We start from the raw sequence: 27,654 nt of genomic DNA, 5'->3' as shown, positions 1-27,654 counted from the left end.
ATCTTTTATCAGGGCCCACCTACCTGTAAGGCTCTATTATTGTGCTCATGGGAAGCTTTGTTTTAAAGTAGCAATGATTATGATTGAAAGTTTTAAAACTGGAAAATGGATGGCCGTGTTGATCAACGTGTATTTGTGCTGCTGTATTGTAAGTACTCAAATGTTCACTCCAACACCATTTATCTATCACATCATTTTGTCAACTTTCTTGTTGCATGGCCTTCAAAACAGAAAATAATAATAATTATTATTACACACATGCAATTATTAGTGTTTGCAATAACAGTGTTTGTGCAGTGAGCTGCTAAAGTCGATTCTCAGAACTATAGGATGTCACTATTCACTGTCCCTCAAAAAAAAAGTGCAGGCAGCAGTGCATCAGAAAACCCTTTTCTCTAGCACCTAGAATCTGAAAGCTAGTATCAATCAGATGCTTAAGGTAGGTCCATATGCTTTGTCAAATTGTCAACATTTTGTCACAAACATTTATTTTGCACTTGGAAGACAAAATTTAACGAGGTGCCACCAGCTGATCATGGTCGGCAGAATATTGTACTTCATATGTCACTTCAGTCGTCTGGTGGCCAATATGGGTTGTGAGACCAAAGGATTCTATTGAATGGATTTATTTATTAAAATGAACGTGATGTTCACAATGGTTTATCTCGAAAATATCATTAAAGTAACTGTAAAATGAAAGAGAACTTAACATGTTTGTGGTTTGTGGTTTAATTAGCATTTTATGTATGATTTTTTCCCGTTTGCGACATGAAATTAAAAAGGAATGTAGTTGAAAGCTATTTATGTAAGATTTAACAACAAATGTGAGAAATGCTGCATTCTTTCACCTCTCATAAACATAGGCACTGGAAGATTTACAAACAGCTGCAAGAATGGGTGGATGCTGTTCTTTATCAAAAGGCCTTTTTCTCTGTTGCCAAGATGTTTTTATTATTATTGCTTTTCTTTTGGTTTCTCTCCCAATTGTCATCTTCAGCTGTTGTGTGCCCTGAGGGTGCTGGCAATGGATATCACCTGTTGGAAGGCCAGAAGCAGACAGGACAATTGCCAAAGACTTTCTAGAGTAAACGTTCATGTGTTGAATGGTACTGGGGAGGAGAGAGGTTTATTTTCATTTTCTTTGAAAGTTTTCAGGTAGCTTCTCATAATCAGAAATTTCTTTTGTGTGTTTGCATGCGTGTTTGAAGTTATCTTGATGTGTGTGCACGTAAGTGTGCCTTTGAGATAATTTTAATACCCATGAAAGCATTAGACGAGTTTGTAACAGACATTTGACATTTGCCCAAACTGTTTCTGTAAAGTGTGAAAATACTCAGAGTTAATTCTTACTGAACTCAGTTTTTCTTTTAACGCCAGAGTGATGGCTTTTCATTTCGGTCATTAAGCAGCTGCAGCGCAGAAAATGATTTGGCAATGGACGACTCCAAGTTTTCTTTTTTTGTGTTTCCCCTAGGAAACGAGTTAAAGCGAGGCTCTGAAGTTCGCACACTGACATAGGTCTACTAGAAAAGCCCAGGAAGTAGGCAATCTAGACTAAGCGATTAGGACAGACCACGCTAGCACTACTGACAGACATACACACACACAGAAGGGGACGGGAAATGGAAGACAAAGCCATTAAAAGTGAAGAGAATTCTTTTGGCTCAACGGAATTGTTTGGCATATTGAAGTAAATGCCGCATAGCTTGTTGATTTCTCGTGGCCTGCAGACTCTAAACGTCAACGTCATTCTACACTCTTTGGAAACAATCGCCCATCCCTCTTAGTGTTGGCTGGCGATGAAAGGGAGAGAATCCGCCTGTCTGATGAAGAGTAGAAAACCTGGGAGTGACGTTTGTTGGCTGATAGGATCTCGAGGGCAGAAAAACTGCCAAAGAAATTTTGCCGGGAATTTGCGCCGAGACAAACTGCAGGTTGTGCAGAGATAAATCATCGTTTTATACCTATCCCAGGATGCGGGTAATTTTTGTTTTCAAAACAAGTTTAGTGAATTTTGTTACCTCGAGAAATGGCTCGGGCAAGGGGTGGTTAATTGAAATGCGTGGCGGGCATAGTCTTCCCGAGCCCCGCGGCATGCGCCTCAGCGATGAATGGTTCATGCAGGTGCAGGTGGTACGAGCACACGCGCCCCGCACTTAAACGCACTTGATCCAGACCCACTCACTGATCAGAACTTTGTCTTTGGAGTGCTCTCCCTTTCCGTGACCGTTGTCGCGCGCACCGGAGACGTCGCTTCGCAAAATTTTTGAATTTTTTTTTTTCAGCACAAATGCATACAGTTTTACCGTCGATGCTCATAACACAAAATGGACCTCCGTTACAGACGCTATCCAATCTGATAAAGTCACCTGGCATTTCGAGGGATTACTTATTCAGGGTTAGTCCTAAAGATTAGGGTATCGACTGGTCGGAGCAGACGATGTGTCGTCACGTGACTTTTATAGCCATACGCCTGGCTTTGGCATTTCTGTCATGGCGGCGGAGACGGTGTAATGCATTTTGCCGAAAAGAATGGTTTGTAACAAGGATGCTAAGACGATCTGTGTATATTTTCAGTGTTTTCCCCTTTATGCTATACTCCCTCTTTCCTCCAGATTCCAGAACGTATAGGGTAGGAGGGAAGACCCGATGGCTGTCACACGAATGGTGCTGTCGTAGCGCTGTCTCAGCGTTCTGAAGTCCCAGACGCTTAGAGTCAGCAAGTACTTACCTCACGCGGGGAGTCTGGATGGAAGACAAGTTTGTTAATATCGCATAAATATTATTTCTGGCAACTGAGCGTTGTTTGACAGCGCGCTGTTTATAAGGCTGCAGACCAGAAACTGTCAGGACTACAAACGCGATATCGATCTAGCAGTGTTCGGACTTTTTTAGTCAGCGACGACCGGGTGGGCCGGTAAAACATACAAACCATTTTTCGTGTAATGTCGCAGATTAGATAATTAGGACTGAACCTTGTGAACCATTGTTCAGTTCATTTGTCAGTGTAAATCCATGCGAGTATAGCTGGCAAGGAGAAGAACTCCTCACAGGCCGAGATGTAGTTTAATGACAAAGCCTTTTTGTGTGCATCTTACTCTGAAGGTGTTATTTGACCACCCGTTTAACAGAGTTCAGTAACAATTTATCAAACAGACTTATTAATCGGCATAGTACATCCGGTGCTTTACACAACGCGTAGGTGATATAAGTAAAAATTACGTTCAGTAGACGGGGGCGAAAATATGTCACGTCCCTTTCCCTCTCCCCTCCCTCAAAATCATAGACACGCACAAAAACTGCAGGTCATACGCAAGCCCATAAGATAAACCCCACCCCTCGGAAAATAAAAGGCACCAAAAATCGCGCTTTGCAAACTACCTGTGTCTGGACTGTAGCTTCAGCCGCCATTCTTTTATTGCAGCTTAACGACCCACGTGTTCGTGACTCTTGCAAATGGGAATTCTCAGGTATGTCACGGCGAGGGCCTGGTCTCCGGGCCCTGCCAGGACCGGGTTGAAATGACGAAGTGCCGAGGCATTTTGGCACAGCCACAGGTAGACGGCAGGCCATGTGGCCCGCTAAAAACGCCTTTCGATGTCTGCAGCCTTGGCGTTGAAGCAGGTGCCCGACCAGAAGGCCTGCAGACCGGCGCTTTTGATGTTCAGGTCGCTAGAGTCAGCTGTCACGCTGCCAGTGTGGAACTGTTGTGAAGTGGCTTGGAGTTTGGGTCTCTTGTGTTTTACGGCTGGGAGGGGGAGAGGGCAGTTGTGGAGTCGGTTTGTGATGGTGTGATTTGGTACTTTCTCTTTTCTTTCTTGCCTCCACGTGTGTCAATCTTTTTCTCTCTCCGTTTATTATGCTGTAGTCATCGTAATCATGGTGTGTGCTCCTTGTGCCCATCGAAGAATAGTCTCCTCCCTTACCTTGCTTCCATGCTGACCACTGTTCAGTGTTAAAGAGAGAACAAAAGGAGTTTTATAATACCTGATCGACAGTAACATTTACTACACTTATTCATTGTTTCATTCATTTATTCATTCAGGCTGACTTCAGACATTATACACGAGTATTGTCTTTTAACCAAAAGAGTGACACGAACCTACAGATGCGCACACCTCAAACAAGAATGTAAAGCACTGATATTGTTACCTGATTTAGAGACAGCATGTACATTCTACTGGGTATAAGATGACTGCTAAAATCTTAAACATTTTGTTTTAGTTTTGAAGCATCTTTAGAGTCTTCTGTATTGTACTTTTTCCTGCAGAACACTGCGCATGACAGATCTACTTCATGGCGTCTGCATCCGGGTCTTTCAGCGCGCAGAGCAGACTCCTATTATCTCCTTGTCAGTGAGTATTTCTGTATGTTGGTTGGTTTATTTAGGAACGAAAGTGCTTGCACCTTGCGGCGACTTCGCACTTAGGGGTGAGAGGGAAGAGGGAGGAAACCGGAGTACACGGAGAAAACCCTCGAAGCCCAGCCCTGCGAACAGGTGTCACATACAGTGTCTCGAGACGAGACAGAACCCGAGGCCGCTCACTGCAGTGTTGACAAGGGAGTGCTTTAACCACTGCATTACCGGGCTCCCCAGTATTTCTGTAGTTCTCTGGCTAACCCTTCTGTATGTGTGCTAGATGCAAAAGTTCCAAGGTGTTCATATGATAACCATAGTTTGGCTCGACAACTGTGACAAGGTATTGTTGAGGTGTTCGTGTGATAATCATAGTTTAACGCTACATTAGACAAGAAGACATGATCTGTTCTTACGAGGTTTGAGAGCTCCAGAACTTGCGGAGAGGAGTGAGCACCGACTAAACACGTACCAAGTGCCGTGCGACCACGAGAGTGAAGACAGGGGAGGCAACACCAAGGGCAGACCATCAGGAGAAATTACCTGAGAGCGTCCGTGCTTCAAACGGCTGTTTCTAAACAGTTTACGGCCACTTGCAGAGAGGACCTCTCTCGCTCGCGGCAGCCGTGAGGGGAGCAAGGGGGCCAGCTGTAACCGCCTGGTTAATGACATAACGACGGCGCATAAATACAGGCAGGGTCCCGCGAGGCCGCAGCAAGAGGGGATGCAAATTTCACCCGTTTACCGCCGCTGCGACTTGGCAGGTGCAAGGATTCAATCTAGCCAGGTAAAAGCCTTTGAGCGCTTGCCGCAGGGGCTGGCAGCGGCTTGCAGGCAGTTCACAGAGGGCACTAGTCGTGGGCGATGGGCAGGGTTGGTGTAGCTGGAGAGATAGTCGGCCGTGTGATCCATGTGTCCAGAGAGGACAGCAGTCGGGGAGAACACAGGAAGTGAGCTGGTATGGATGACGACGACGATGATTATGATGCAAAAAGAGAAACAAAACCCCATGAACAACCACTCCGCCCCTCCCAGAAAAAGCCAAAAATAAAAATAGAGAAACCATGCACATGCAGACATTTTGAGACAGTATTACAAAACAACGAGAAGAGACGAGCTGATCATCTCGCAGTCGTTGACTTGGAGCATCTGGAGCAAGTTCCTTATAACAAACGTCATGCGCCTCGGACAGCACTTCCGGGGAAGCGACTTCGTGCCCACTGTGTGTGATGGTTGTGTAGATCCCGGCTGGCACAGTGCTGGATGCAGCAAGGGATACAACTGACTCCATCCTGAATGCCTTGTGCTTGAACGCCTTCCAAAATGTCCTTATGTTGGTGACCTCCCTTACCCTACCGGGAATGGCATACAGACCTATAATCGTTGAAGAATGGCATCTGTGTATAGAATTATTTGTGTGTGCGTGTGTGTGACGCTAGTAGCCTGTAGTGGGCATGGTAACGGCGCCTATCACGTCACGTTATTCCATATCGGACACTGTTACGGGGCCTGTGACATCACTTCAATAATTAACCCTGTATTGTACGTGGTAAATGGGTCTAATTGGTGCTAATTTCAGAGTTTTCTGCTATTTTTTTCTCTGTGTATCGTTTATAAATAATGTTGAGGGGTTGGAATCTTACCTCTCTCCAGCAATGCAGACCACTCAGACCCATTAAATGTACATCCTGCCTTTGATTGCTTCGGATGTAAACGTAAAAAAAAAAAAATCAGCATTCTTTGGACTGAGCACCTAGAGTAAAAGTAAGGCGTTCTGTGTGTGATTATCGTAGTTGGAGTTTGTGTTGTGTCGCTGCGGTCTCGAGTTGAGTGCTCATCTATTGTGGTATTTGCTGCATACATAACACTAGTGGTCGCTCTTTAGGGGCTGCAGAGCCATAGAACAGAGACGAGCACAGTGCAGCAAGAACATCTGTCAGCAACCACCGCTCACACACGTCTTCCTTGCAGCCTTCTTCAACCCAGACCAGCTCGGGTACAGATTAGTGGGGAAGCAGGTAGCCTAGTAGTTAGAACAGGGGCATCCCAACCTGAATAGGCGCACATTCGCCAGTTCGATCCCCGTGTTTCGCAGCGTACACATTTCCCTCCCCGACGCTCGCAAGTTGACATAGCTGGGGAGTGGATACTTGAATCCATAGAGTCCTTTAGGGGTGGTCAGACAGCGGGGAGATGGGCAGCCCGAGATAAGTGAGGTCTGTAACCTCTCACTCAAACAATCGTAAAGTCACGGGACTGCCTTAACTTTTTCCTCTGTTGGCTGAGAGAAGAGTGTACATGATCGGTCTAATAACCGGAAGTGTTGGGGGAGGGCCAGAGCACAGAGACCAGAGGCAGCATTGATAGGCGTGAGGGACAGCAGCTTGCTTTCTTGGCCTCTACTGAAGTCTCCGTAAGCACCAGACCTCTCGACAGCCAGTCTTAAGTATGAGCTTTAGCCTAAACAGCAAAACGGGTTAAGTTTACATAGCGACAGCTCATTCTAAACAATCATAAGACACAAGACGACAACTCCCTCTAAACTGTGATAAGACATAGCAACAATTCACTTCAAACAACTATTAGCAACAAGATCCAAACAGAATTAAACAGCGGCAAGTCCCTGCTCTTAGGAAGAAAGTGCCAGCCGGAGCGGTCGTTGAGTGCTCACTGGAGGAACACTAAATATTCACATATTAAACAGGAAAAGCGAAGAGATGACTGCCTTAAAACCACGACATAAGGTGGCTGGCGAGTAATGCTTTCTGCAAGGCGTGTGTATAATGTAGTAACGGATAGTTCGTGTAACGCGCGTGTGTAATGCAATAAAGAAATGTTCGTGTAACTTCCTGTTGCTCGTTATGAGCCGGCGGGATAGCAGCAGCCGACGACGAATGTTAACGTTGCCGTTGATTCATTTCAAAATGTGGGTGTGCCTGTACCAGATCATAAACGTCAAATATGGAGTGCTATAAAACCCGGGATATCTTAAAGAAGCTGTACTTTAACCATTTTTTTTCACCAAGTTAAAACCCTAGACGACTACTGCGACTGTTACACAGATATGTGCTCTAATCGCCGTTCGGGGGATATTGTACGCTAGGTAAACGTAGCTATAACGAGCCCTAACGATAAAGGTGACCTTTGGAGTAGTCGGCTGCTTGTGAAAGCTTTACTTTAGCAATTGTAATTCTGGTATGTTTATTCCTCCACAGTTATTTAATTCTTGCATATTTCTTCCTCAGTTATGGTGAATAGCAAAAGTTTCAGACTGCGGGCCCAATGCTGACACTGAAGATTTTACTCGTCAAAAAATGTCTTTACACGTATAGCTGGTGTATTTATTATGACCTCGGATGGAGCCGTTTCCAAGGAAGCACGACGCTCTGCATTATTTGTTCAGTGTGTTGATATCTCAGTAGTTATACCAGTATTTGTTATTTGTCATGTTATTCTCAAGCCTTCACCTCACGTCACACCACTTCACGCTAGAGCGGCTTGATATATCCCCAGTCATATATAGCTTATTAAGTATTACTTATGTAAGCACATGTATTTCATTTTATTCACAAGTGCGACTGCACCGACCCTGTCCTGACCACATCTTTTCTCTGTTTATCCTAAGCTGAGTGGACTCCTCTTGCTAGGAGGCGATACAGAGGGGCGTGTACATTTCTGGAATATCAAGACTGGTGAGGCAGAGGCTGCCGTGTCGGTACATCAAAGTCCCGTCAACGCCATCACCTACCACAAGGGCCGCTTCTACACTGGCTCCAGGTAGTCAGGTGTTTCATTGATTTTCTTTCCTCGACAAATGGAACGTTTTGTGAGTGAACAGGTACACTTAGCTACACGTGTGTGTTTGTGTGTGAGAGAGTGGGTCAGCATCATTTGTGCTCTCTTCTCGTTACACCAGCGATATGTCTTGAAGCTGCAATAACTCACCATACTAGACATTGTCTTGTTTCGAGCACCAAAATAAGGAATAATAATAATATCTTCGTCTTCATAAGTCCCAAGCCAATACTACCTGGCAGAGGGGCCGAATCTTTGGCAGTCCCTGTTGTTTCCCAGCACACCAGCATGCAGGGTGGTCCAGACTTCTGGGCTGATGTTTCTTAGTCCCGTGGCAGCAAAATGAAGTTGTAGTCGAGTCTGATGAGATGCCGCTGTGCTGTTGCCAGAGCAAGCTAAGCTTGGTTGACTGCTAACCCTCGCGTCAGTCTTTGTCTCTCGTCCCCACTTGGCGAGGGCGCGTTCGTTCCGTAGATGCAATTACGCTCTGAATGAAAGTAACGACTAGCTTGGTTTTTTCCCCTCACCCTCCTTTCAGTGTGAAATAGCCACCGTGATTTCACCAGACAATATTTAACGCACATCGACGGGGGTCTCTCGGTACACTCCTGATACCCACCACGGTGGTCTGTGATTTTAAAGTTAACTTTAGTGTCCCCCCGCCCCTACATCAACTTCTTGAACTGGGCGGATTATAAGCATAGTCCGGTTTGGCATCGGAACCCAGCTCCTACAAGACTGCCGCCCAGAGGGGAGTGCCAGGTCCTATTGCTGGGAGGATCTCATAGATACACGAAACTCGACAACGGCTTTTTTTTAAAGTAAGGGTGATAACTTTTTATCTTTTCAGCATTTCCTTTCTGTTTCCGAGCATACCTTTCCTTGCGCCATTTTTGTTGGGTTTTTTGTGTGTGTATGCTCGCCAGCAGGGTTGCTGCTTGCTGAGACAAGCGCCATAGCTCACCAGCGTGGCACTTTATCCCATTATGAGCCGTTTAGCACTATCAGCAGGGAAGGTGGGCTTTTGACTTATTAGCGACTTCATTGCTTTAATTTGCAGTGGAGCCGACACTTTCTGTTCATTTTCTCTGGCAGTGCATCAGGACTGGAATTACGGCGGCAGACAACTTTATTCCCCCGAATACATACATGCTTTGGTCCATAGCTTCGTTAAGGGGGTTCCGGTATTAGCCGTGGGGTCGAGAAAGGGTATGGGGGAACAGGGGAGCCGAGGAACCAAGCACCAAGGGCAAGAACAAAGTGTGAGCGTGTATACACTGAGAGGTCTGAGGTCTAGCGCAGATTAGTGTTGTGTCAGACCTATCCAGATAGAACAGTGTAGCCATTTGTGCCCGAGGGAGGGACGAATATAGAAAGCGAGTGAGCAAGAAACAAAGAATTTTTTTTTTTAAGGTTTTACTTTTCTGCTTATGTCCCCAAATCAGGATCATTGTATTGGAGAAACGTTACCTTGCGCGACGAGCAAAAGATGATAAATCTTACAGAAAGAGGTCAACAGTACATATATCACATGGATACGCTTGCTTTAACAATGCTGCAGCCAGTGAGAGAGCTGGGACTATGTGTAAATTAGATGTATCCTTGCACACGTGTGAGGTCACGAGTTTGACCTCTTGTATCGTGTATCTCGAGAACAGAAGCGGTATTAAGTATTCGCCATACATAAGGAATTCATATCCTGCACTGAGAATTACCCAGTCATTAGGAGAAATATGCATCTTTAAGGATTGGTCCTAAGGACATCCTTATATAATTAGAGTGCGCTGTTTAGGCTCAGAGAGAGAAGAGCGGTTGATGTACAGTCTTTTGAATACATGCACTTACTTTGATTTCAAGCGGAAATCCCGACCATCCTCAGAATCTGTCATCAGTAATAAAACGGCGAGATATGCTGATGAAACTCACTTTGGATGCTGAGTTTGAAGATAGGAACTGACAGCTAGAATGGGCATGGTACACGCGCCTATGAAAATGAGAATAACGTTAAAAAAAAAATCCTTAGCCCGCCCTTCCTCTTAATTGACCTTTCACCTGCAACATGCGGCCAATCCCCCGGGAGTTTCAGTCCGAAGACGTGCGCAGAAGGACATTGGCAGACGACATGTGCGGCGCGAGGTGGGTGGTGAAGCAGATCTCTTGCACATCATCCATCAGGCGCTAATCTGGTCCCTTGCTCACCCAGTGGCGAGACCGGCTTGTTGCATGACGCTTGTAGACACCCACCCTTTTTTTAACCCTAACTTTGAGGACGTTTTTGTGGCAGGGGCTGATGGGTAAGGGGGAAGAGGAGAAAGTAAGAGAAAGGGGGAGAAAGAGGGCAAATTGACGAGTGACAGGGTCACGTGAGAGACACCGAGAGACATTGGTGCGAAGGGTGTGCTATGCGACGGCTAAAGATGGTTTAAAACCTACCTTGGGGAAAAATGTTTCACCTTGGACAAACACATTGGTTTCTCTACGAATTCCCAATTTGAGAAAACAGCTGCATTCCGTTTACAAGCGACCAATCTTTCCAGATCCGGTGAAATGCACGCCAGCTGCGTGCGAGGTACGACATGCCTCCTTTACAGTCGCGCTTGTGAGGGGTTATCTCGTTTCCGCGAGAACCTCAGTCTTAGGGCTTTTTTTCCCGGTCACATTTCGTTGCATGCTATAAAAGAAGTTTGACGTGGGCATGTGACTGAGTAGCTACTATGTTGCATGCAGCACACACACACACACGTAATTGTCCACCAATGGTGGGTAGAGAGCAACTGTGTAGAGATATTCTCAGAATTAGCAGTTTTTCGCTTTCTTCAGTACTCGTGCAAGTGCACTTGTTTGTCGTGCATATTCCACCTCTACTCGACCTCCCCCCATTAGAATTATGCGCATGTTTGCTAGCGATCTTTCTTTAATGGCGATCTGGTGGTAAGGCTGCGGTTTAGCATGGCGTGTATTATATAAGACGTCCGACATTTTATTCCACGTGGAGGTATCAGTTCACCGCTGGGCTAGATCGGGGAGCAAGTCCGTATTACCGTTGGATCTCGTTCTGACTTAATTAACGTGTATCTTTGTTTCCTGTGGGTGTCCTTGAGACCTTTAACGTCCACCGCCGCGCACTAATCAGCCTGTGGAGGCATCTTTAGGCATTTGGATTCACGAGTCACAGAGAAGATTATGTTCGGAGCCGAAGATTCCATTACGAGGGTACAGTATTGAATCCGCCCACCCCACCTTGTTTGTGACTTTACGTCACAAGCAGAGCGTGGCTCCCTCTCCCCCGTTCGTACGAGCGGGGCGGCAACTCTCCACACTTTCACCTTGTCTGACGCCAACGAGTCGTGGCACTGCTCGCTGCCTGCCCTCTCAGCTGAAAAGGGAGATAAGCGATCTAGCAGATGAATGGACATGGATAAGGAAAAGCACGATGGATTAACTGGAAGGAAGTTATCCCCACAGCTTCCCTTCCTCTCTTCCCACCTCCCTACCGCCTCCCGCATGGTGGTGGGGCACGCGATGAAACAGGAAGACATTCTCGTTAAAACCATAGGAAATCGAGCTGCTGCCATGGAAATGGAGAACTGCTTCAGTTCTGGGTGAGAACTGTCGAGATGCTAAAAACAATAGCAACACAATGATGATGACGACGACGATATTTCAGACAACAAATAACACTTTTACTGCGAGCAAGTTATCCTGACAAAGGCTGAGTCATGCTGTCTCGAAGGTTTCCACCCTAACGGTTGGCTGATTAGTGACGCACCTTACTCTGAATAGCTAGTATGTGAATAGAAAAAAAAAAAATTCCCATACTGCATAACTGTGAGATGCAGCCTCACTGTGACAATAAACTAGAAGTGGCCCACCGTGGCAAGAGCATGGCATTTGGAAAGCAGATCTTATCCCTCTCCTTGCCTTATTTTTCTTGCTCGATATATATGTTTGAGATTGAGAGAGAGAAAGAATTTTTGCACTGCATACCATTTCTGTTGGGTGCCTCACATCCTCGTAGTGACGAGTTTCGAAAGAGGTGGAAAACACTTTGGGGTGCGTTGGTTTTGTTGCCGCACTCCCCTTTTTGTACTGGTGTCATGGCCTGCGCGCGTGTGTGTACCCGTGCGTGCATGTGTCAGAGCCATAAATTGCTCCCTTGTTATGTTTCGTACAAGTGGTTTTGCGTATACGCGCACATTCCGCGTGAAAATCGTTTGTAAGGTAGCCGCATCCCTGCTTCAATTAACCAGCGGTTCTTACTTGCTTTTCTCACAACACGAAGTACGCAGAAATGGAGGAAGATGTAAGCAGGTGCCAGTGATGCATGTAAACAAACGCAGGGTCGGAGGGTGGGGGGAGGAAGGCTAACAGAGAGTAGGGGGGGGGGGAAGAGTGAGATGTTTGTGAACATTGTGAGAGGTGAAGGCAGCGTGTGGCTGAAAGGAGCTTGAGTTATCTTTCTGTTTTTTTCTTTGGCAGTGACGGCACAGTGACGGAGTATGACCTGGTGACGATGACGTGCATCCGGGTTCTAAGGGGCCACAAGGGGCCGGTCCGAGATGTGCAGGTGAGTGCCACGAGCAGGTGCTACAAACCAGGTAACGATGTGTGGATTTGGCATTTGCTACTTAACAAACATACCTGCACTTGCTGATCTCTTCATTCTGCGGACAGGAGGAGGGAGGGGACGAGTGCCGACGGGGTGAGCTGTGCTGTTTGGATGACCCGGACAGCTGAGTAATTTGTTGGAAGATAACCAACAGTCATGTTGTATTTCAACAACCGTTTGTTGCTTTTAATTAGGAGAAAGAATTGGTAACATTTAGAGGTAAATACCCGGTGACTGTTTCATTGAAAAGCCAAGTTTCTGATTTGTCGACGTCGTGTATCCTCTGCTTGCGATATTGAACAGATAACATACGGTACGAGAAGAATTTCTTATTTTGGTTCTTTCTTTCTTGTTTTTTTGGTGGGGACGGGAAGGTGAGGGGTTTGAGGCGGAATGTTGATTCACGCGCATGATCTAACGAAGCAAATTCCGGCAAGCAGACGCGCAAGAGAACTCTTCTGGTAAAGAGGCGTGAAAATGTAGTAGAGGAGAGATGCTGCTTCTTGTGGTCTAAATTCTAATTTTATAACATTATTGGCTCATTTATTGTCATCGTGGAATGCAGGGTAAAATTATTTTCAGATTCCTCAATAAATTTGTCCCTCACTTTACGATAGGCTCTAATGATAATACCGGAGGTTAATCTAGTCCCTGTCCAGTGTTATCATGGCAAGTCGAAGAAATGGTTTAGACGACTGGCTGCTCTCTGGTGGTCCCGTTGTAGCAACTGTTAAACTACATTTGTGTTGTTTGTCTGACTGTTTGTCTGTCTGTTTCCGATGAGACGGAGAACAAGATCGTATGCAAAAATTTCATCGACCTTGCCGATAACGATTTACGAAGTGGAAAGTAAATGGACGAAACTAGTTTCATTTGCTTGTAGTTATATCTGAAAATACCGATTTACTGTTGGGCCCACTCCAGTAGCGTGAATGTGGCTCAGTTTTGAGTTTTTTTTAAAGATCAAAGAGTTGTTCTCGGCGTCAGAAAAAAGCATGACAATCTCTTATCGTCATTATCCGGCTCAGAATGTGGCAAGATAAACGCTCAGCTTTGAGTTGTTACAAGCAGTCAGGGGAAAAGGATGGGGCTAAGGGAGGAACGGCATCTTCAAGCACCAAAGCTTATTTATGAACTGTCGCGTGAACATCCTCTAGCGAAGTGCTCTCTAGAGCCGGCATACATGTGCGGTTTGGAAAACGATAAATTAACCTTTCTAGCTGTCGTACACTTTGAAAAGAAGTGGACTGAGCCGTAGTTTTGCTTGCATTTCGTGACTATCAGTTTGTCTGTCTGTATCTGTTATCACCTTTTATACCAGCTGTCCGACTGTTGAGGAAGACAGCGACTGTAGATGTTTGTAAGTGAGCGTCGCTTACCAACGGCTTTCACAACCACTACGTCCATCACTTTGTTGTTTAAGTTGTGAGTAGTTTTATCGTCGGCATTCGAGTAAACTTTCTAATTATAATTTACAATTATTATGATTTAAAATATCAGTTGACGAAAAGCATTTTAACATTAGAATCAGTCCCCTCATCCCCGTCAACAGACCACGCAGTTATTACTCGATTTTGCCCGTAGCCACTGGGAGTAACAATAAATAATACAAAAATACAAGAAAAAAGCATATATGAATTGTTTTCCAGCAAGCATAGGTATTTCTTCCGGTCAGGAGACTTAGATTATTATTATTATTATTTTTTTTTTTGCCGGCATCAGCTGCAGAACTGACTGAACCCTTACATGATAGATTAAATGTTCGTCTTTTGCTTACATTAAATATTCATTCACTTGATAAAGTTACTCAGGTCGGGTATAGTTGATACGGGTCATGTCTATACTGTACATATGAAGCGTAAAAGCTAAAAGGCTTTTGATTAAAGAAGTGTTTGAACTGAGGAATCAGACACAAAAGATTGACACTGAAGAAAGGAGACAGCAGTCCATAGGTTCTGACGAGATTAGCCTCCCATTCACATACAGGTGTATCCGGGCCCTGGTGATTACTACAAACCGTTAAAGTTTGACTAATACTAGTTAATTAATAGTAGGCACAAAGACTCATAAACTCTTTTTTTTCTTCTTTTAGTTCTCACAAATATGCGAAATACAGAGAGGAAACACTTACACCCTACACTAATTGAAATATTTATTTTAGTTACTGAACAGTTAAAGTCTGATAATGACCAGGGTATTTAAGCAGAAGCAGTCTACAAAATACTTATAAAGAGCTGTCATCAGTAGACTCTGCATGACTACGAATATTACTAGAGTACTGGATGTGGCTGTGTGGATCGCGTACCACAGCCTCATGCGAGCTGTACACGTTTAAAAAGTCTGGGAGGAGTATAGAGCGCATTCGAGAGGCAGAGAAAAAGAAGTCTCAATAAATATGTAGGTCGCAACAGTCGCAAGGCAGCATACCCAGAATTCACCTGCTGCTTATTAGAAAATTCCAGACGGATAGGGAGATATGATGCAGCATTATTAGACGTTTGTTAGTGCTTCAGAGGGAATCTGTCATGCTTAAAATGTTTATTGAAGGAGACAGAGGAAAGACACTGTAAGAGAAGGTGAAGGAAAACGAAATGTGACAGGACAGAAAAGAAAGGAGTAGGGATGATTGTCGATAATCCCCCCCCACCTCCAGGATTCCAGAATGACACGCGCTTTGCGTGTGAGTAATGGGTCGTGCGTGTGTGCGCGCGCTCTGTGAACACCTGTCTCCGGAAATCCCTTTCCGCGCCTACGAGCTTTTGAAGTGAGCGGGTCTTGTCCGTCATATCTCTTTCTCTGCTTTGCACTCCGACCTTTCCTCTTTGCCCCACTCGTCCTGACCACCTATCCTTCCATCTTTACTGCACTGCTCATCTTGTGTGACATGCCATCAGCATAGGTGCCCCATGCCTGTCTTTCAGCGGCCGGATGCACCGGGGCGTTAGCAAAATGCCTTTCTAGCAGTTAGCTAACATGGCTGTGAAGCAATGGATGTTGACCAGGATCTAGCTGTAAAACATGTTTCTGAAACTTAAGAGTGTTCTGTAGAAACAAATTTAGAAACACTTTTTTTTTCCTTCCAAAAATCGCTTGTATGCCATTTAGATGGGTTGCACAAACGTATAGGAAGAACTTCGCTGACGGAACGAAAGTCTGGCAAACATTTTTTTAAAATCTTATTTCAAGCAACTTTAATTGTGCAACTGGCCCCAGGCCGCTGTGCGTGACAGAGCACACATTCCCATCTCTTTAAGTGTTTGTATTTGTTAAACTTTACTTAGGTAATCTATGAAGTCACGGAAACTTCAGCAGAGTGAAATGCGATCCTGATTTCTGTCCGTAAGCTGCTGGGCTTAGATGAAACATCTATTCATCATAAAAGTCGCTTTCTTCCGCGTCCTTCTGTCGATGTGTATTTGTGAGTTTGTCCATTCAAGACAAGAGTTGTGTTCGAATGCGCGTGCACGCACGCGCGCTCTAGCCTCTCCAGTTGTTTTCATTAATTTGACTTTTTCCGCCCAGCCACCGCCTGCGGCGCCGCTGAAAGTTTTTATAGTTTAACTCACGCTTTACACCTGACAGGTGACCCCCTCCTCCCCCCCCCCTCTGTCGTTACTCGGTAACCAGATTTTCGAGGTCTCCGTCCATTAGTAGATCTGTCATTGACCACAGGTGTACGTATAGGTTTGTGGTAGGACGTTTCCAGGCTCGTGCTGAACCAGCTGGTCAAGGTGAAGTACGGGGTTCACATCGTTTGAAAAGCCGGTGCTGCGGAGATGATTGGAAACCAATAAGCCAGCCCGTTCGCCTCAATTTTGCATTACTCAAAACAAACGAACACACAAACAAGTGAAAACTCTTGGATTCCTTTAACATGCATAATGTGGCATCCCTGAGTAAACGATTCTGTTCAGGAAGTTTGAGATGTGTGTCGTTTTATTTTTCGCCAGATTTATGAGTAATCGCTGTTGCTCACACACGCATACACGCACGCCTTGAGACAGTTCTTGTGTAAACAATTCTTTGGATGCCGGGCCGTATTCTGTATAGGAACCACGTGAAAAGAAGGTCGATGTGAACTTTCTCAGAAAGACATGTGGGCGGGGGTAGACGCTAGGGTGTCTTTAGCTGGTACCCAAAGTCTAGACAGCATCTTCCCCTCAACCCGTCGAGCAGGGCCCTCTATACATAGCGGCTGCATAAGGCAGATCTTTATCTGCCCCTTAGTCGCTGCTTCCCGGTGGCAGCAGGAGCAGTGTGGTTGCCAGTTTGTCAAAATAGCACTTTGGATTCAGCCCCTTGATTGCTTCTGAACCGCCTTGTCCACGATAGCCATCTCTGGCCCAAGATGAAAAACTCGGCTTATCTCCCCCTGGCTATCTCCGCTTTGGGTGTGCAGGCTGGTGAATGTAGTCAGCAGGTGTGTACGGCAGTACAGGTAAGTATTCTGGAGAAACTACGGTTCCCATTTACAGATCTTAGCTCTTGGGGACGAGTGCTTGAGTGAAAGAACTTCGTTCTACTGTCAATGAGCGGATGACTGCCCTTTGCCATCTTGTGATTGTCCCCACCTCAAGTTACAGCGCACAAATGCACACGCCCAGTTTTAGAGACCCGTTTATATGGAGTGATTTAGGGTAGGTTATCGTTCTTCACCTACTAAAGTTTTTTTTTTTTAAAAAGAAACACGATTAGAATTAAACAGAAGAGGCGGAAGGGCCATTATCAAATAAAATGAAAACCACGTCCTCTTTATTTTGTGTCGAAATTGTGTTTAGCTAAAAACTCTGTGGCAGTTTTCCTGAGCTTCTTCCTCCCTCTCTACCCATAGATTTGAAATAGTATATATATTACAGAACAGACTTTTGCCTCTGGACAAAGTTTGGGCGAGAAGCGGAGGTCCCGAGATGACTGGGTGTTCCGCCCAAACAGCCACAAAAAAGCCATCCAGCTGCTTTTCCATAGGTGGCGCTGCCCACACCCCGACTTACGTTCTTCACTCATAGGTGGCGCTGCCTACTCCCTGATTTTCGCAAACGGAAGCCGGCGATGCAGCCGCCAGTTCCACTGTCTGGCCATTTCGCTGTCTGGTGCCACTCAGCTATTTACTGTTGTGCGGCTTTGGGTGGCTTCAGAAAAGCTTGCGGGCTGACAAGTGGCGCATCTGAGTGCGCTTCAAGGGAGGCAATTACAGGAGGGGGACGAGCTGCCGTTTCAGACGGGCATCCACTTGCGCGGAAGTTTCACGGACGACAGACATATCGGCCGATGGGAAGAGTTGGGGGATAAGAACTGGGCCTTTTGAGGAGGCGGAGGGGGACTCTGGCCCTGGTTTGTAGACTGGGTGGAGAAGACGCTGTCAGAGCGAGGCTACCGACGCCGACAGCTTACAGCGATCAAGGCCAACGTTCGGGACTCTCAGCGAAGAGGCTGATTGATGGTACATGCTGAGCTTTAAGAACTAGGCAGCTCTTTGTGGTCAGCATGTCAACGCACGCGCGCGCGCACACACACTCACTCTCTGATGCCTTAGATAGGAACTTCCACTGCAAGATATAGGATCCGTAAACATCGTGGAGATATGTAAGCTAACTGAAGATGTGCATCACGAGGTCACCTCAGCTCTGACGAAGTATTATGTTTAGCACAAATTGCTCAATGATTTATTAATTAAATCAAGCAATGAAAAAAGCTTCGTTCTTTACGGTAATATTGAACTGATTTTATCAGACAACTTGTATCATGCTAGATAGTAAACGTGTTCGTTCAGATTGGTTCTATTCGCAAAATAAACTTGTAGCAGTCGAGGCCTATACTCTTTATGCTTTCGTATTCTTCTCCGAGGAAAGACCTAGGTATGTGGAAGGTACATGAACATGTCTTGTATCTGTGTTTTCAATGTTTCTGCGAGCGGTGTGCACGGAACAATACCTTGTGCTCCTCAAGACTGCGGTCGCACTGTATTGAAATACTACTATTGACCGGCTCATTGCGTGCGATCGTCAGACATGCTGAGAACAATGACCACCTCCCGATGTCGAGTTTCCTGCAGGCCAGGCTTCACTGGAATCATTTCGGATGGTCGCTAACCAATCCCGGATGTGCTGTTGTTGTGTAGCCTTGATGATTACTTTCATCTCTCATTTCACCTGCTGGTTCATTGCAGTCCCTTCCACAATCCCTTTGCTCCCACTTGTTTCTGGTTCATTATGCTATTTAAACCCAGTCGAAATGTTACCATGGAAAACTGACAGACGGGACTATGTCGGAAAAGTTACTATTCGATCCGGATCGGTGTGGGATTTACGGTAATATTGAACTGATTCTATCAGACAACTTGTATCACGCTAGATAGTAAACGTGTTCCGTTCAGATTGGTTCTATATCATTATTATCGCATTTTGAAAACCGGCGGTGTGGTCAATCTTCGTTTAAGAGAAGGAGGGCCTCGTGGCCCAGGTCTGCTGGGCTGATTACCTCCGTGGATGCGATTCGCCCCGGTGTAATGTCGCTGTAATGTCTCGTCCCCCAAATGTTTCACATTGTCCGGAGTGTCAGCGCACGCCCAGGCGTTTCGTTGCATTTTCCAGACGCCTCACTGATACGCAATCTTTCTGCAGCGAATTGTCTGTCTTTCGGATAACCCCTCTCTCTCGGAGAAGCTCGCGGATAAAGCGATGTACGGGACGTGTCAGAATGCCGTAGATTATGTTCTAGCGACACTGCCGCCTGTCATGCCCACGGGGACATGTCTAATGCCAATGATGCAACGCTGCGGGGGCCTTCGAAACAAAACGACCAATAAACAAAGCTGTATTTTGAAAGTAAACCAGTACTTTGCATTTTGATCTCGCGAAACGTCCTTGCAGCTTGCGCCATTGCTTTGGGGCTGTCGGCATGCCAAGCCCGCGCTGTTGAAATTGGTTTTGCAGATAAAGACGCCGCTTCCACTGGCCTGGCACGATAAAGTGCACAATGGGACCCAAGTTTGTATCCCCTAGTCTGCTGCCTAATTTCCTAATCTTTTGAAGGTGGCACAAGCTACTTCTCCTCCCATCCTTTTTCTAACTCCCAGAGGTGTCTCCAGACCGTAGCGGGGATACGCTTACCTTCAGCCTGGCGGTTGCGGCCCTTGCAGCGCCCTCCCCCGCCCCCGGGTTGCCTGGTGCTATTGCAATCAGTGCACGGATGAGCTGGGACGGCAATGGTCATGCAGTTCAATTCATTAACCGCGCTGTTTGTGTAGGCGTCATTACGCGTTTCTGTCTTCGCGTGAGTAGTTTTTACTGCCAGACGATTGGCAGAGTTTGCATGCACCAAGAGCGGAAACGGCTGCGAAGCGTGGGGAGGATGAATGGTGCAGCATGGAGGAGCTGGGTAGCTTCCCTTGCTTTGTGTCCATACAGCGTCCAGCTGATCAGTCGGTCGTTTGATCGATCCGCCAGTCAAGCATGAGATCAACACTCCGACGAATGAAGCAAGCAAGCAACCAACCAAACACCAAGGATATGGCTAACCGATTCATGCATCAATTAGCTGTTGAATCAATTAGCTGTTGAAGTAACTAGTTAGTAATAATACCGTAAATATGGTCGCAAGCCGCGACTTTTTCTCCCACGCGGTTTAAACAGCGATGCGGCCTGTTTGCGGATTTTTCAGATTCCGATTAATTTTTCGATGAGCTCCATGTTAAAGTGCTAACTGTTCACATTTTAAAATCAAAGCCGCATACAATGGAAGCATTCAGATCAGTTGCTGAAGCACACACCCTCATCATGCCGAAAACGAGACGAAACGCCTACGATGCAGCTTTTAAGTTGTAAACATTTGCGGCTTATAAACCAGTATGGCTTATTTGTGAATTTTTTTTAAATTTAGCGGGTGAGGTTATAAACAGGTGCGCTCAATAGACATAAATGTACGGTAATTTTATTGATAACAATTATTGTTAATATTGACATTTTGTGTATGTGCGCGCCCGTCTCTGTGTATTATATGTATGCATGAGTGCATGTGTGGGTGTGAAGGAGGCGCGTACGAAGAATCTTGAAGGCAGCGAGCGTCGTGACCCTTCTCGAGTAGTAGTAGTATCTGCGAGCATCACAACCATTAGTCCACGTGCTGGAGTCGAGGCTTCGCAGGAATGCGTGACCAGGTGTGATTTGTCGGACAGTGGGCACGTGCGGAGCGGCATTGTGGCGTCCCGACTAACAGCTGAGATTGGTGATGAGACCTTGGACGAGAGAGGGAGATAAGATTCTGATGACATTGCTGACGAGAGAGCAGTGCTCACACGACGCCCCAAGCGTGGATCTGCTCGGTTCGCCCTGCTCCGGTCCTGGCAGTGTCATTCGCGGGCGCGTGCACTGATAGATAGCGAGGCTTACCGGATGGGACAGCGAGGGGGTAGGGGCAAGGCGCAAGACCGGTGCGTTAAGTGCCGATCGGCTCAGGTGGGAATGCCTTTGATCTTACGTCTGATAGTGGCCAGGTGCGCACTAGTGCACCGTTCCCACCATTGGTCAAGGTGAGAGGTAATGGAATGCCGCTGCTTAATACACAGGCTCCTTTTCCGGTCGCCTGTCAGATGGCGTGCCACACAGGTGCTGTAGGGCCTGTCGTGCAGGCGGTCAGATCAGACCGCGGTATCTAACAACAGCTGTAGCCGCGGCTCTGGGGAAGGGTGGTGGTGGTGGTGGAAGTGGACGAGTGGCATCACTATGCACGTGTATGCACGCAAAAAGTGAGATGAGATGTTCTACTGAAAATATTTACAGTTGTACTTTCTAATAATTAGTGAGTTTCAGTTGGCAGGAACTCCATTCATTCATTTTTGTATTGATGCAGAAGTAAAAAGGTTTGTGATCACAAGTTAACATGCATTTTCCATTATTGTCATTTTAATTGCAACATTCCTTCAACCATGAATGGATCGTGATAAGTTTGCTGGTCCATATTTTTTTTAAAAAAAAAGTCTGTCGGCATGTTTACGGAACCAGGTGATTGGCGAGATAAAAACCAGCCAGGTGAGGTATGCTAATTCCCGGCCACCTGCGACTTGTTGCGCTTACGAGACACTCTCGTGGACAAGCTCATTGTGCATGACACGTGCGTGCTCTGAAAATCCCGCATTCCGTTGTTAGGATTTCTACTCGACCTTCGGCAGAGTTTAAGCACATGGCCTTTAGCTTCAAGTGCATATATCAAGTTTCGGTGATATTTAATAGCTGCCGGAGCTTCCCGCTCTTGATAACCTAACCTTCATCGGGGCCTTGTGAAGTGCTGTTCGGAACTTTCACGAAACACTCATGTTTTTAGCAAATCTGATTTATTTGTTTGTTATGTATGTTATTCTCAAGAGGAATGCTTAATAGGTAGGGCATTTTGAAACGATTTTCAAAGTTGTTACTTAATATATTTCCAACGAAGAAAATAGTTTGAGACTAGAAGCAACGTCTCGGTTTGGAACTCTTATAAAAAGCGTTTAGAAGTATAAACGGATACACAAACATGTAACTGAAAACATGAGAGAAAGCCTCAACATTTTTCTTTATTTCTGGCTCCTGTCACAATCCTTCGCTCCAAAGTCTAAAGACTTTAAAGTTGTAAATTCATACGCTATGCCTTGTAAATAATACTTATTATTTATCATTAAAATAAAAAAGATGTAGTTGGTTATATAGGCACTCTATTCTAGTTTTAATTTTGTTTTTGCTTGTTTCTTTCTTGTCTGCTAATGGCGAAAATATGTCGTTGACCACCATCACATATTGATTGGAGCGAACAAGACCAGACATGCACCACAGTGCTCTCACTCTCTACTTGCGTGCGTGCGTCCGTGCGTGCGTGTGGTCACACGTGCGTTTTCCAATATGCGATTTTTGTACACGCATTGCACTTACGTTAAGGTGGCTGTAGTTTGCCACCTGCAGAGTTACCGCCCCACGCACCTGTGGTTGAGATTTTTAGCTGTCTTACCTGCTTATTTTGGTGCAGTACGTGCAAACTACAATTTTCTGTCGCGAAGAGTGAGTGGTACACGCAGAGCCATATCATTTCTGGGACTTATTACTAGGCTGCTCGCTCTCTCCTCTGTCATCCTATCCCGTGAAAAGGGCTCGAGAACACCTGTTGAGGGAACATCGCTGGTCGGCGCCACTAGAATCGTGAGCCCTGCTCACCCTGGGACGGGAGGGAGGGAGCGGTGGGTTGGGAAGGAGGGCGCGGCTGTGTCGGTGGGAGAAGAATGGAGACTATATCAAGACGCCATTTCCCAAGAAGCGAAAACTCCAGTTGGGACAGGCAAGAGAGCTGAATAACTGTGTAGACATTATCCACGAGGACAAGCTCGGAGGGACAAAGTTTTCTTGTCTCCTCCGATTGTCTCTTTGTGGTGGCCGGGATATAGCATTAGTTGCTGGCACGGCGTTAAAAACAAACAAACAAACCGTCTTGTGGTGACGCTTCCTTCAAACCTCTCACCACCCCCATCACCCACCCACGGGATGTTTCTGTCTGTCGCTTTCGCCCTATTCTTCGCGATGAAAACAATTACACCCACAGCTGATCACAATGGAGACTGTTGTCCAAACACAATGGAAATATAAACCTGACTGATCAGTTTCTGCGTTAGACCGCATGATGGCACTCTTGTAATGGAGCGCCTCTTTGACACGTTTACATAACAGCTGGATAATGTTTGCCACTGATTGTGTGATTTTGATTGTGCCTAGGTGTCCGATCGCCGGTTTGTCAGCTGCAGCGACGATGGAACCATCCGCATCTGGGATCTCTTTCTGAACAAGACCAAGGACGCGGCGTCTGGTCAGTGACGGTCCAGGCAACCACGGAACTACCCGCTGTTGCTAAACTGGGGGTGGTGCATATGGACTACAGGTTTGCTGAAAACAAACAAAAAACCCCCCAATAAACCCCAAACAGCCTCGAACCCATACATTGTAATTTTTCCACATTTACGGATGTGTTCTGAGCACACTCTAATGTGTACTGATTTTGCAGTTCTTGCGTCCCATTCTTTTTAGTGTACGTGACCTAATAATTTTAGTTAGAATGTGCACTGTACAAATAGATTCCAGTGTAATGAGCCTGGAAATATTTTTGCTAGAGACTTATCGGGTGCGGCAACAGTTTCATGTAACCTCTTACAGTTTTGATTAAAAAAAAAAAACACTGCCTGCACTGTCTCGGTTCTTTGATAACTTTTTGATAATCAGGTTCGTTTACTCTATTGTTAGTTTGCATATCTTATTGCAATTTTTATTTTGCAAGACTTCATTTTACATTTAATTGAAAATACAAAATATTACATCTGGTTTAGAAATGATTTACAATATCGCATTGTATGTATACTTTGAAACACGAATCTCTATTGTGTGTTAGGCTGTTAGCACACACACACAGTTTTGATTATATTCGGTTTTGGTTGTGTGCGGTGAGTCAAACGTTTTCCGCAAGAACGTAGATGTAGTTTATAAAAGGATGATTTCTACTAGTGAATTTAAAGACTATTTCTCATATTTACAGTCTTTGTTTGTATTGTACAAGTTTTAGCTCGTAGTAAAGCAAAGTGTCAGGTAATCCTCTTGGATTACATACTATTTTCAAGGCTTTATGAAGACTTGTTAAAAATCAAGCTACTTTTGAGAGGAACTGCTGTCGTCTCTCTAGGATTAAAAAGTTATATAGACGTACTGTATTTACCAAAATATTTTGTGTATCGTCTAATAGAAGATTTACAGTTTTCTAAAAAAAAAAAATAAATAAAAAAACAGAGAATTTCGATTGAAAACATTTTAAAATGTACGCACTGTTTAAACAACATAGTTTTATATTTTTTGCTCCACTGTACTTTTGATTTTTTAATAATGTACATTTAGCGTGTCTGTTTCTCGCTGGGATATATGTAATAGAATTAAATTTTGTAATTCGTATTCTTAAAAATCAGATTGCTTTAATATATATTTAGCTTGAAATTATTTTTTAAAATCTATGTTCTGCCTTTTTGGTAGACGGGTATTTTGTATTCTTCTGAAATATTTATAACCGGTCCATTATTTTTGACAACTTGTGATGAAATGGCAGCGCGGCACCCGCTATCTTTAGTGTTTACACATCATGATTTCTTTGAGACACCTTGCGCTTCAAATCTTCTGTAGGTTGTCTTCAACAATCAACAGTGCAACCAACAAAAAAAAAAAAAAAAGTTTTTTGAGCATTTTAAGTTTAGAATTTCTCGATAAGCTGCTATATCAACGTGAAACGTATGGAATTAAAAATACCGCAGGGCCTTCTTTTAGCATTTGGGAGCTAGAAGGTATCCGGGGAGACAACCAGAATTTCCCGATAATGTTTGAATACAGACCGTTCCTAAAATAATGTGGGTTTAAAAGAGACTGTTAGTTGCATCCCTATCTCACTTTGGGGAATAAAACTGTTTCGGGGGGCAAGCCTTCTACTGCGTGGCTGCTGCAGGATTTTTATTTTTGCAGTTCCGTCTGACGTCCCGCAACATTTGTGCGCCCCACTATCTCCTTGTCCAATCTGAGTAGTAAACTTTCATGCACCCGCAGGCTCGTGCTATAAAGCGGGCAGAAGAATCTCTGCATTTTCTCAGGAATCGGTGGCATGGGGAGTGTACCTTCTAAGGCCCGAAACATACTCACGTGTGATTACCGCCCTTCGCGAACTTTTATTGAGCCGAAGTAGGCGAGGTAGAGGGCGCAGTACCGTCCTGGGAGTCGGGAGTGCCTGCAGTGGTCGGTGGGACAGGTGTTGAGGTTCTCGCTAGCACAGATCTTATGATCTGTCAGGAGCTTGACAGCTGTGAGACAGCATCTTGGGTGTCTGATTTTCTCTAGGTTGTTCATTTTGACAGAGTTTATCTTTCACTTTGAATGCTTCTACAAACATGCTTTTTATAACCATATGTACGCTGTTATATTCTATGTAGAGTGCTACTTTGGTGTCAGGTAGGCGGTATAATCAAAAATGATGAAGTCTGTGATAATAACACTTGATAAAGCTATTTTACTTTCAGTTGATAAACAGATCTGTAGATGTATCAATATTGTGCCATTCCTTTTCCAAATCTTTCAGAAGCTTATTATGTTATTCTTTTGTCCTCGACTTCTGCTTGATAGCTCTTTGCAGTCCTACTGTGCTCTACAGAGGACGATACATCTGCGGCGCAGACTGTGCAAGATTTCCGGCAGGCGTGCAATTGAATTTTTTCTTACATTCAGGGTAGTACTACCTGCTGAGAAGTGTTTACGTTGTGCAATTAAGGCTAGGTATAAGGGAAAGAAGCAGATGTTTCACATCTTCTTAGCCCGCTCATTTCAAAAATGGGTTTTCAACGAACATCGTTAGAGTTTATCCTGGCTTCAAGGATAACGTCTCTTCATAATGGCCCTCCTTCCGACCTGCTTTGCTTTAGCACGCTGCTGATTGCCACCCACCCCCACCCCTTTAAAAAAAAACCAAGAGGACATTTTATCTTTGACATTACATAATATACTGCATATATGTTATATATATATATATATATTTATATTCATTTACAATGGCTATTTACACCTATCTGTATATATTGTAAACCATGTATTCATTGTGTAGCATAATGCATTCTGTTGCAATAGTAATGTGATTTTTTGCCATAAAGGCTTGACTGAAAGCTCATTCGCTCGTTTATTTTACTCAGGATTTGATTTTACTTCTAATTTTAGTGTTCTATTTTTGTAGAATGGTGTAAACATATTTATTCGCAATAAAATCTTGCTTACATTTGTCATGTGTCAATTCTGCTTTTGTTAAAGCATTATTGAGAATATTAGTTTTTGTCTTCTCCTGAAGCGATTACACAGGATGTTAAAAAACAGCACACATTTTTCTTTTCGTAATAAAGCTCAGGTAACTTCCATCTTCCCCACTTCCCATTTTTGTCCCTTTTGTACATCTGTGTGCCTGCTTATGTCATTCTGTCATTCAATCACTTTAAGTGCTCTTATGTTTGTGTGTGTGAGTGCCTGCATGTTATATACACGAGCCTATACACCTTGCCTATGCGTGTACTTGATAGTTTCCAGTCCAGGTGTGCGTGGTCTTCATGTGACTGCCAGTTTCGAAGGAAATCATTACACGACAGAGACCGTGCAGGTTAGTGTCAGCCCATGGTCATGTGACCTCGACCGCCTGGCCCACACATCCACGTTGACCAGCGGTAGGGACTGCCCACGTTCGTGATGGAGATGTTTCTTCCACCAACAATATTTCAGCATGGTGATGACCGCTACATTTCTTCTTCAAGGTTTGACCCTTGGCGGACAAGAGTTCGTGTAGAGCAAGAGTAGCGAATCCACGGTATAGACCTCTAACACTGCGTTAGGTCGTCTTCATGTCTCATTAGATGCTAGCAGCCGTTCCCCTCATAGCGGTGGAGGACATGAGTCTAAACTAGTTTCCATGTTTGTACCAAGACAAGAAACAGCGCTTCTCGCTTAATGCACAACGGCGCCTTCCCTTTAAAAACAATTTACAAAGCAAGCGAAACGTGAAAAATGGTGATGGAGGGGGTGAACACGGCTTGTCTGTCTGTACGATACCCAAACTTGTCTGACATATGTCCGACGTCTAATGTGACATCCGGTTCTTGAGGTCCACGTTATAGGAATGATAACTTAGGAAGCAGCAGAAAAAAATATCTTGTTTAGAACAAGGTTACTGAAGCAGCTCAGTCTGCAAGCGCGGTTCTTGCGTTGGCGAGGGAAGCAGGCCCCACGATGGCGGGTTGACGAGGATAACAGCCAAGCCGGGATGCCTGGTAGGGGCGGCGACACACACACACTGTTGAGGAGGACAAGTGACAAATGCCAGG

The 27,654-nt window shown here is 45.0% G+C and overlaps 1 protein-coding gene across 3 annotated transcripts in view; it reads left to right on the top strand.

Moving 5' to 3' along the window:
* The window catches only part of LOC112569895, a 46,150-nt gene extending 19,584 nt beyond the window's left edge, over nucleotides 1-26,566 (top strand). For all 3 annotated transcript variants that reach the window (XM_025247959.1, XM_025247958.1, XM_025247957.1), the window contains 4 exons: nucleotides 4,271-4,355; nucleotides 7,983-8,134; nucleotides 12,632-12,719; nucleotides 23,495-26,566. In XM_025247959.1, coding sequence (XP_025103744.1) covers nucleotides 4,271-4,355; nucleotides 7,983-8,134; nucleotides 12,632-12,719; nucleotides 23,495-23,593 — 424 coding nt within the window. In that variant the 3' untranslated portion in view covers nucleotides 23,594-26,566. The remainder of the gene's footprint in view (nucleotides 1-4,270; nucleotides 4,356-7,982; nucleotides 8,135-12,631; nucleotides 12,720-23,494) is intronic.
* The last annotated feature ends 1,088 nt before the right edge of the window (nucleotides 26,567-27,654 follow it).

The sequence above is a fragment of the Pomacea canaliculata genome, linkage group LG8 (genome assembly GCF_003073045.1).
Source record: "Pomacea canaliculata isolate SZHN2017 linkage group LG8, ASM307304v1, whole genome shotgun sequence".
Taxonomy (NCBI): Eukaryota; Metazoa; Mollusca; class Gastropoda; order Architaenioglossa; family Ampullariidae; genus Pomacea; species Pomacea canaliculata.
The sequence above is the reverse complement of the archived record's forward strand: the minus strand, read 5'-3'. Positions and strand labels throughout refer to the sequence as shown.